Below are 11,238 nucleotides of genomic sequence, written 5' to 3'. Positions count from 1 at the left end.
ACGGAGGAGATGGATTGCTTAAGTTTAGAGTTTGGAGTTAGAGATATTAATATCTGTTTACTTGTAGTTGAATGTTAGCCTAGGTTTGGTTTGGGAAGTCTGGGGGGTAGGGGGATGGGATAAATCATTGTGTAATACTTGTGATGTATTTTTTCGTTTATGATAAAAACAATAAAATTTTATATTGAAAAAAAAAAAACAAAAAAAACTGCACCTTGTCTCCAGAATGTTTTGGTGGCCGCGGCTCTGACACGATGTGTCTAGTTATGTGGCATCGTGCAGCATCTGTCGACAGGCCAAGTATGCTACTGGTGCGCCCCCTGGTCTCTTGCAGCCGCTACCCACACCGGAAAGACCCTGGGGGGCGGTCTCGGACTTCATTACCGAGTTGCCCCCTTCCAAGGGTGCCACAACCGTCTTGGTGGTGGTGGACATGCTCACCAAAATGGCTCATTTTATCCTGTGTGTGGGTCTCCCTACAGCATGGATGACGGCCCAGTTGTTTATTGCCCATGTATTTCGGCTGCATGGGTTACCAGACCGAGTCGTGTCAGATCGGGGGGTGCAATTTACGGCACACTTCTGGCAGACCCTACTCACGGAACTGCAGGTACAGGCGTGTCTGTCCTCCGCCCATCACCCCGAAACCGACGGGGGCACAGAGAGGGTGAATGCAATCTTGGAACAGTACCTCCGCTGTTTCAGCAACACCCAACAGGACAATTGGGCGGAGCTGCTGGCTGTGGCGGAGTTTGCCTATAACAATGCCCAGCATGCATCTACCCATGTGTCACCATTCTTTGCCAGTTACGGATTTCATCCACGGCTCTTTCCGTTGGCTCCATCAGACTCCCCAGTTCCGGCCGTGGACAAGTTCCTCAAGGAGCTGAAGGCGGTGCAACAAGTAGTTCGGCACCAGCTGGAGAAAGCCAAGGAGGATTACAAACGATTTGCCGACCGTCATCGTTGAGATGTCCCTCTGTTATCTGTGGGCGATTGGGTTTGGCTTTCCGCGCGGCACCTGCCTACAGCACGGCCATCCAAAAACTCGATCACCGTTACTTGGGTCCATTTCCAGTCGAAGCGGTGATCAATCCGGTGGTGTTTCACTTGTCATTGCCCCAGACCATGCGGATTCACCCGGTTTTCCACAGGTCTTTGCTGGTTCCAGTCGCAGCCAACGATCCACATCGGCCAGCTCCACCACCGCCAGGTCCGGCCACCCCCCATGGAGGTATGGAGTATGAAGTGGACAGTATTCGGGATTCCTGTCGGTTGCGGGGCCGGTTCCAGTATCTCGTGGCGTGGAAAGGCTATGGACCTGAGCACTTGATGCCACCGACGTTCACGCCCCTCGTCTGGTTTGCAACTTTCATACCCAGTTCCCGCACCGTCCTAGTCCGCATGGTCCCGGAGGAAGGGGTCCTGCGGGGGGGGGATAGTGTCATGCCTCCGTCCGAGCCTGACTCTGAGGACGACATGGAGTTCCCTGTTGAGGCCCAGGAGGGGGTGTCTGTGGCTTCGGAGGACTGTGGGGAGGAACAGGCTGAAGCAGGCCAGAGCCCTTCAAGTTTGGAACAGGGAAGGCAGAGCTTAGGCGAGGAGCAAGGCCCCTCCCCACCAGATCCCAGAGCAAGGAGAGCAGAGAGGAGGAGGGAACAACGGAGGCAGGCTCACTTGCTCGGGAGGAGAGCGTCACGCCCCACTTCACAAGGCACACCTGGGGAATAGGTATTTAAGGAGACGCTGTGGGGTGGGGCATTTGCCGGGAACAAACGTGAACTCTTGTGATGTCAGCTCTTGTACCTGGACTCTTTGTATCTTGTATCAAGTTTGTTTCCTGCTGAGTTTTCCTTGCTGTCTTCAGTTTTGCAGTTTGCAGATTACAGGCAAGCTGGGCGTTGAAAAGATCATACTTTGTTTATCTGTTTTACTTTAAAGAACTGTTGAACTCCGTTGACTGTTTTATTGAACTTGTGCCAGCATATGTGGGGGCTGTTGGGTGAACGTTGGTAGTGCTTACAAAGACAATTATTCTGACCAGCTAATTGCTTTGCCTCCGTTCGGGGCCCTGGGTCATCACACTTGGTGACAGCTGTGGTCTGCAAGGTCACTGGCCCACTGTCATACGAAGTAGCCTTGGAAGATGGTTGCGTGCTGCGTCGGCACATTGACCAGCTGCAATGGAGGCTACCTTGTCACCCTTCCGCTCCTGACTCTGCTCTCAGGGGGGAGGAGGACCACGATCACGATCGTGGATCGCAGTCTCTCTGCGAAAGCGGGGGTTTGCTCTCTTCAAGTAGGGGTTTTGCCAACGAGGCGGCTCCTGACTCTGGCACTGGGTCCATGGGACATTGCACGCAACCGGATTTTCATGCCACACCTACTTCAGGCCTTGTGCCTATGGGACAGTGGTCCCAACCGGGGTCTCTCGCTGACCTGGGGAATTCCACCCCACCAAGGAACTCTGGTCTGAGCTTACCAGAAAGAGCCAGCCGAAGTCAAATGGACAAAGGGTTGGGCTTACCGGACCAGGCCAGTCAGCAAGATGCGGGTTCGCCTTTATCAATCGGGCCTCAAAGTCCCGGTCTGACGAGCCTGGCAGGCGAGGTTGCAGACTGGGCACTTGCAGCAGCTCCGAGACGCTCAGAGCGGGTCAGAGGCCCTCCAAAGTTCTTACAAGATTATGTAAGGTTCCTGTCAGTAAGCTGGCAGGCCTAGGGGTTCCCTAGAAATAAGAACACGCTCAAAAGAGTAACCTTGTAGTAGTTAAAAATAGTAGTGTCTATTTTTGTGAACCAAGAGGGGAGGGGTGTTATGTCCTGGGCCTGTGATTGACAGAGCAGGTGCAGGAAGCTGCAGGGAGACCGGGGCAGACCACGTGCCTGCCCGGGCCAGACAGGCTGTCTCCAGCCTATTGCGCACGCGCGAAGCGGGAAAATACGTTGCATTTATTGGCTGACGCTGTTCCCTGCAAAAGGGTATAAAAGGGATCCGTGCCATTTTGTGTTGTTCTGTTGAAGATTGAATAAAGAAGCAACTGTTGTTACTCCTGCCTCATCTCAGTGCCTTACCAATGCACAGAACTGAACAGGAACTACATCAGCTCTTTTCCAAGTCCTCTGATAGTTCCCCAGTGCTCCAGGATCTTTGAAAGATATAGTTCAGTGGTTCTGAGATCACATCTGCCAGTTTCTTCAGAACCCTGGGGTGTAATCCATCTGGTCCTGGTCATTTGAACTCATCTAGGGTGGACAGGTGTTCACTTACCATTTTCTTGCCTATCTTAAGTTGTGTTTCTAATCTGTTTTTGACGGTACTGCTTTTGATAGGCTGGACTGTTTTTTCCCTTTGTGTAAAGTCGGATGCAAAAAATGAGTTAAGTAGTTCTGCTTTCTCCCTGTTGCTTGTCACCTTCTTGCCACTTTCTCCCACTAATGGACCAATCATTTTCTTAACTTTTTTCTTGTTTTTTACATGTTGAAAGAAGCTTTTTTTATTTTTTACTTTTGTCGCAAGCCTTAGTTCATTTTGAGCCTTATCTTTCCTCACGTCATGTTTGTAGATTTGGGCTATTTGCTGATATTCTGCCTTAGTTATGTGCCCCTCTTTCCACTTTTTATACTTGTCCTTTGTCCTTTTATACTTGTTTTTGTCTTTCAATTTATCAGAGAGTTCTTTATGCAGCCATGCTGGTTTCTTTTGAAAGCAGTTATTTTTCTTTTTCGTTTGTATTGTGCTAGACTGGGTTTTTATAATCTCACTTTTCAAAGTTTTCCAAGCTTCTTGAGTTGTTTTCCCCTTGAGGATTCTCATCCATGGAATCCTTCCCAAGCTCTCTCTAAGTTTATTGAAATTAGCTCTCTTAAAGTCCAAGACTCTAGTTTGACTGTGTTCTATTGCTTGTGCTTGCATAATGTTGAATTCCAATATTGCATGATCACTTCCCCCAAGGTTCCTGTTAATTCAACACCTTCTATCATTTTATCTCTGTTAGTGAGAATTAAGTCTAATATGGCTGATCCCCTAGTTCCCTTTTCTACTTTTTGGGAGACAATTTTTTCTGGTAGGTTTGTCAGGAACCTGTTTTAAAATAATAGATAATGTATCATGACTGGAACAGAGAAGAAATAAATAACTGGTACACTCTATTAAAATTCCAATCAGCCCCAGTCAATATAGCACATGGTTAAGGATAATGGGAGTTGTAACCCAAAATTTCAAAGGGCACTAAAGTGGAGAAAACTGGCACAAAAATATGCCCTTGTATATATACTGTACTCATACATGCTCTCATCAGATGCCTTCATCCTCAGAGCCAAGAAAGCACAAGACCTGACATTTCCTGGAGGAGTAGAGGGGTTGAGAGCTTGGCATCACTCTCAAATCTTCCCAGATCTGTAAGAAATACATTTCTGCTCCTCCACATTCTTAAAGTCACAGGACATGTGCAAAGCTCATGATGACAGTTGCCAGATGATGAGTGGACACTTTCATCAAGCCCTGTGGAAGTCCTCTAGATAGAACAGTTGGAAATGACAGAGAAAACAGTCCTTCTAGGACAGAACAGCAGGAAAAACACACTACTCAAAGCTAATACCAGAAACTGTCTTCTAACATTTGTGGCTATCCCTTCATCTATTTCAACTCTCACCTTGCATCCTTCACATGCGCTAACACCATAGTGGTAGCCGGATGACTTATCCTGGCACACAAAGCAGGGTTTGTAGATTCGGGGCAGTGGGGGTGGTGAAGGAGGGCTGGGTACAATCTCTTCTGAGCTGGTACTTTGTGTTTCAATGGCTACAGAAAAAGAGAAAGAGAAAAAATACATGAAAGAACTGGTGAGATTTTAAATCTATCTGGAACCTGTGACTTACTTAACCAATTCACTTCAGTTACACTATTCTGAGCCAATCATGCATGACATTGCCTGATTTTCCAGTGCTTCATATGAACTGATGCTATTAAAAGTATTTGCTTTAATATGTTCTAGAAAAAAAGATGAAAGCTTGATTCACAGAGTTCTAGAGTTCTATTTTGATTTACCATTCAAACATAGACAGCTGTTAATGCTCTTGATGTTGAATGTGTTGCTGATCTCTTGCAAAGTGGACATAAATGCGGAAGGACTCAGCAAGAGTTTATGCTCTTACAATGTTTGCATACCAGAAATGCTTATACTACCTTACCATATCATCATTTTGGTTTCTTTAAAAAAAACACAAAAATTTCTGTTGAGGAATATTAGTAAGGCATGAATGACAAAAGGGAAATACAATTATACAATTATCTACAATAACAAATTGATTGATGTCTTTGTTAATTCAAGTGGACCCTTTGCAATGACTACTGTATGGATTTTCAGAAATTGAGAAGGGGAAATGTTCTGCAAACCCTGGAAAGATCAAAGACAGTCTCAATATATACACTAGTTAGCATCTTGGGAGCACCACTCTGTAGTTTTAACATCTTTTAAGAATGAACCATCTCAGCATGTCCTGTTGGGGAATGCTTTTCAGTAACTTATATTTTGGCCAGACAGATTTTGCAACCCAAAAAAGCTTCTAACATAGCACATACTTCACGAGGAAAATGGAGGAGGAATGCAGCAACCCAGTGAATAAGAAAAGCCCCAATTCTGTAAACCTGAAGGCCTAAAAGTTTTGAAAGCTGCCTCCAGCATGCTTTCTGCAAGGGTGGAATGTCATCTCTTCAAGATGCAATCTGACATTTTCAGGCCAGTGAAATAAAATGTGGAGTTGAGACAGCTATAACCAATCTCAGGTGTATTAAATGTTGGTCTTGCAGCTTAAGGTGAAGGAGGAGGAGAGAAGGAGGGGAAGGTAGGCTAGCAGCACAGCAATAATTTAGTTTTCTTAAGTTGAGAGCAAAAAAGTCTGAGGAATGATAAAATCATACTTAAAAAAGTGTCCCAGAGCACATGCAGCATGCTTTTTCCTTTCAGCAATACAGTAACTAACTCCATCTTTTTGTTCATGTTAATTTCCACTAAGCAGTATACAGTATGGGGTCCTTGGTGCTCTCCGAGTTTGGTGGTTTTCTTGCAGATGTTTGATTACCAAACTAGGTAACATCATCAGTGCTAGAAGGGAGTGGGGTTTGCTCTTATTTTATATATTAATGGCTTGCCCTGTCAGTGTTGGCAGGAGCGGTCTTGGTGGTTTCTTGTTTAGGCTGTTGTTTATTATTACTTGTTTGTCTGCATTGGTAACACTATGTAACACAATTTTTCTTCCTGGCTTCTAAGGGTTATATTTCAACTACTTATGTTTAAAGCCTATGCAAAAACGGCTATATTCATAACAAACTTTGATTTTGTGACCACAGCCTACAAAGGTTTTTTATTTATAGAGACAAAACAGGCATTTTTTAATCTTTTTAAGCAGTTAGAGAAAGAACAATATATACTTGCACGGCAAATACACAAAGAAAGTCAAAATCACTCAAAATGTTTCAGAAATGAGTAGATTTTCTAGATTTGTGGCTATACTGCAAATCTGGATACATGATAGGAGGCATGCTCTTGCCAGTTCAATGTTTGGAAGGGTCCATCATGCAGAAAGTAGCAGTTGTTTGAGTGGTCAGTCGGTTCCTGCCAAATTCTTGGGATAGCAAACTTTATGGCTTTCTTTTCTCCCCTGTACCAGCCTGTAAATATAGCAGAATTATATAAATTTTAAAAATGATATTTCACACATTACCTAATATTATGCAAGATTGTCAGTGTCCTTACCAACCCCTGGTTCCCACAGAAGACAAGTGGTCGACGTCAAGGTGGCTGGAAAATGGAACGGTCTGACCAGCGTTTATTTACAGTGAAACAAATTCAGCGCTGGGAATGATCTTCTCCCAGCGCCTTACATGCAGTCCGTCCCCTCAGCTCCACCCCCATCCAGCTAGCCAGCATCCGGCAAGTAACTTGAAAAGCAGCAACGCAGGCCCCTGGCTCTCCTCTCCAGTCTGCTGTTCAGTCCTTGCTGCTGGGTGTCATTCCTGCGCCGATCAGCTGTTTGTCGGCGACGCGGCCGCTCAGCTGTTCGGCGGTTTTGCAGGGCAGGTAGGACCGTCCCCAGCTTCTCCCCGGGCGTCGTCCCTGCCACCAGCCTCCACCAGGGTTTTCTGTGCCGAACAGCTGTCTGGCGGCCAACCAAGAGTCCTCCTAAACGTTCAGTGTTCGGCATTGTTACCGTCAGCTGTTCAGTGGCGTCGCTGGCTTCCCCGGGTATCATTGTCTCCCTCCCCCTCCCATTAATGTCGAGCCCACGGGGCTTGACAGGTGGCCCCCTCTACCAGGGCTCCACCTGGAAGGCAAGGAGAAACGTGATCATTCACTCGCTGTGGCGGACGGTTCAGCTGACCCCCCTCCTGGCTTACTGGGACACTGCCGGTGGAACTTCCTCAACAAGTGGGGGGCCTGGATGTCTACTTCCCCCACCCAGGACGCCTCCGTAACAGGGTATCCCTTCCATCGTACCAGGTACTGTAGCCGACCCTGTTGGACTCGGGAGTCCAGGACCTCCTGGATCTCATAACAGTCCCCTGTGACAGGACCCGGCACCCTTTTCACGGACCTGAAGGAGGTTCCCTCCACCGGTTTCAGTAGGCTACAATGGAACTGGGGTTCCATCAGTAGGCTACAAAGGAACTGGGGTAGCTGTAGTCATATGGCTACCAGATTGATAACCTGCGTGATCCGGAACGGCCCTAGATATTTTGGTACTAACTTTTTGCAAGGCACCCGCAGGCGTAGGTACTTAGTCGATAAGTACATGTCCCCCACCTGAAAGGTCTTTTGGGGTTTCATTTTCTTGTCTGCCTGCGCCTTTGAGACCTCCTCCGTTCTTACTAAGGCTTTCTTCACATTTCCCCAAACCCCCCCAATGTGAGCTATCCAATCGTGGGGTTGACAGGGAGAGGGGTCCCGCTGAGAACACTCGGGGATCGGGACAAAGTCTAGGTCATGTACCACCCGGAAGGGGGCAAAACCGGTGCTGCTGTGCACCACATTATTGTATGCTACTTCTGCGAACAGTAGTAGTTCCACCCAGTCTATCTGTTGGTAGGAGACGTAGCAGCACAGATATTGCTCCACCATTGCATTGGCCCGTTCTGCCTCCCCTTTGGTACTGGGATGATAAGCCGAGCTGAGGCCTTGGGACGACCTGATGGAACGGACGAACTCACGCCAAAAGTAGGCCGTGAACTGCACCCCCCTGATCAGAGATGATCCGTCAGGGCACTCCGTGCAGGTGGTACACCTGCGTGATGAATACTTTGGCCAGCTTACCAGAGGATGGCAACCCCTTGCACGGAACGAAATGGGCCTGCTTGGAAAAGAGGTCGATTATCGTCCAGATCATTGTATAACCATGGTTCTCTGGCAGCTCCACGATGAAGTCCATCGCTATATCCTCCCATGGCCGGGTTGGGACTGCTATCCACAGGTTTCAAAATACCTTGCTGGAGCAGTTTATCCAGCTCGGCATTAAACTTTTGCTTAAGCGCAAAGGGCACCCGACGAGGCTTAATTCTAATCGGGGCAATGGATGGGTCCAACCATAATGCAATTGGAGGCCCCTTGTACGATCCTAGTTCTGGGCTAAACACATCAGCAAACTCCTTGCAAACTTCCGCAAGACCTGCCCTTTGCAAGCTGTGTAGCCCAGTCACTTGAATCCCAAGTGCCTGGAACCAATCGAGTCCAATTAGACTCGTGCGGTCGCCCTCAACCACAACAATGTCCAGGAACCCTTCGAATTGCCTATGCTGCACTCTGAACGTGGCCTCCCCTTTCACCCTGACTCGGGAATTCTGAAAATCTATTAAGATCAGATTCGACGGCCTGAGTTTAAGTCGCTGGCCTCTTCTACAGCAGATTTGCTTGAGGGTGTCCTGGGATATGATTGACAAAGCTGAACCCGTGTCCAACTCCATCGTTAAGGGGACTCCCTGCAATTTGACATCAATGCGCAGCTTTTTCTTCAATGGTCGGTGGGCTCTGGTTCTCAAAACACTCCTACGGGACGCGCAGAAACCCACCCTATTCTGGCTGGGGACCCTGATACCTTTCCGAGGCAATTCTTCCGATGGACGGTCTTTCTTGTGACCCAAACAGACGGCGGCTATGTGGCCTTGCCGGCCATACGCCCAGCAAATAGCAGAGTGGAATCGGCAATCGGAGCGCTTGTGGCATCCTCCACATCCAAAACACCAAGGGAATTGAGCTGCCTTGTCAGCTCGCTCTTGGGGCCTTCTCTCCGCTGCTTCGTCGGCCGTAATTTCCCTTAGTGCATCCTGGAAGGAAACGTCTTCCTTTGCAAAAATCTTTTGTTGCAGCTCACAGCTCCTCAAACCACAAACTAGCCGATCTCGAAGCCGTTCCTAAAGGTCTTTGAACTCACAGGGCCTTGCAGCTTGTCGCAAAGCAGCAATAAAGTCCACAGCAGACTCTCCTGGACGTTGGTCCCACTGTTTGAATGCGTGACGCCAGGCAATTACCGATAGTTTCGGTTCAAAATGTTCCCTTAACATTTTCTTCAGCTCCGTACAAGCGATGGATTCCAGAGGTGCTGGGGCAACCAGATTTTCGGCAATATCAAATGTCTCTTGCCCACAGACACACAGTAACGTTGCAGCTTTGAGACCATCTTCCCGAACTTGGTTTACTCGAAAGTAGTTTTCTACTCTGGCCACGTATGAGCTCCAACGTTCAGGGTGAGCTGTATCAAATTCGGACAAACGCCCTATCTTAGACATCGTTACTTCTCGGTGGCCTCGTCAACACCTCATGCTGTTCCGGCTTGTGAAGGGGTTCCAGGATGAATCTTTCCGAGCTCTCCTCCAGCATCTTTGTACTGGCAGGCAGAGTCGCAGGAGTTTGGAAAGCCGAACTTCCAAGCACTTCAGCCTCCCGTGGTGAGTCAGCCTAGTACTTTCTTAATGTTTCCAAGCAGCACGATCCCACCTTTGTTGCCAATGTTCTGTTCTGAGCGTTGGTAAGGCATTGAGACGAGGCAGGAGTAACAACAGTTGCTACTTTATTCAATCTTCAACAGAACAACACAAAATGGCGTGGATCCCTTTTATACCCTTCTGCAGGGAGCAGCGTCAACCAATAAATGCAACATATTTTTCCCGCCTTGCGCATGCGCAGTAGGCTGGAGACAGCCTGTCTGGCCCGGGCAGCCTGGTGGTCTGCCCGGGACTCTCTGCAGCTTCCTGCACCTGCTGTGTCAATCACAGCCCAGGACATAACACCTCGTCCTTCTCTTCATTAAAGTAGACATACCCAATTCCAGCAACCGTTCCTTATATGTTTTAGCCTCCAGTCCCCTGATCATCTTTGTGTCTCTTCTCTGCACTCTTTCTAGAGTCTCAACTTCTTTTTTACATCATGGTGACCAAAACTGGATCCAGTATTCCAAGTGTGGCCTTACCAAGGCATTGTAAAGTGGTATTAACACTTCACGTGATCTTCATTCTATCCCTCTGTTAATGCAGCCTAGCACTGTGTTGGCTTTTTTGGCAGCTGCAGCACACTGCTGGCTCATATTTAAGTGATTGTCCACTAGGATTCCGAGATCCCTCTCACAGTTACTACTATTGAGCAAGGTACCCCCTATACTATACCTGTGCATTTGGTTTTTCTTGCCTAAACGTAGAACCTTACTTTTTTCACCATTGAATTTCATTTTGTTAGATAGCACCCAATGTTCAGGTCTATCCAGATCCTTCTGTATCTTAAGCCTATCTTCTGGCGTGTTGACTATTCCTGTCAGCTTAGTGTTGCCTGCAAATTTTATGAGTTCCCCATCTATCCCCTCATCCAAATAATTGATGAAGATGTTGAAGAGCACTGGGCCCAGAACAGAGCCCTGGGGCACACTTCCCTCCATGTAGATGCAGTTCCATTGAGGACCACACGCTGAGTACGGCTCATCAGCCAGCTACAAATCCATCTGGTGGTGATGCTGTCTAACCCACATTTTTCTATCTTATCAAGTAGTAGGTTGTGGTCTACTTTATCAAATGCCTTACTGAAGTCCAAGTAAATTATATCTACAGCATTCCTCTCCACTAATTTTGTCACTTTGTCAAAGAATGCAATAAGATTTGTCTGGCATGATCTGTTTTTGACAAACCTATGTTGGCGTTTGGTAATGACTTTGTTTGCCTCTAGGTGTTCGCTGATTCGATGCTTGATTATCTTTCACA

The 11,238-nt window shown here is 47.4% G+C and overlaps 1 protein-coding gene across 1 annotated transcript in view; it reads right to left on the bottom strand.

Moving 5' to 3' along the window:
• Positions 1 to 9,780, bottom strand: part of LOC107295660 (retinoic acid receptor alpha-like) — a 54,527-nt gene extending 44,747 nt beyond the window's left edge. The window contains exons 1-3 of the mRNA XM_015824981.1: positions 9,647 to 9,780; positions 8,281 to 8,348; positions 4,655 to 4,803 (exon numbers count right to left, since the gene is read on the bottom strand). Coding sequence (XP_015680467.1) covers positions 4,655 to 4,803; positions 8,281 to 8,348; positions 9,647 to 9,780 — 351 coding nt within the window. The remainder of the gene's footprint in view (positions 1 to 4,654; positions 4,804 to 8,280; positions 8,349 to 9,646) is intronic.
• Between the last annotated feature and the right edge of the window lie 1,458 nt (positions 9,781 to 11,238).

The sequence above is a fragment of the Protobothrops mucrosquamatus genome, unplaced genomic scaffold, assembly GCF_001527695.2.
Source record: "Protobothrops mucrosquamatus isolate PMUCROS unplaced genomic scaffold, P.Mucros_1.0 scaffold2440, whole genome shotgun sequence".
Classification (NCBI taxonomy): domain Eukaryota; kingdom Metazoa; phylum Chordata; class Lepidosauria; order Squamata; family Viperidae; genus Protobothrops; species Protobothrops mucrosquamatus.
This window is presented reverse-complemented; position numbering and strand designations above follow the sequence as displayed.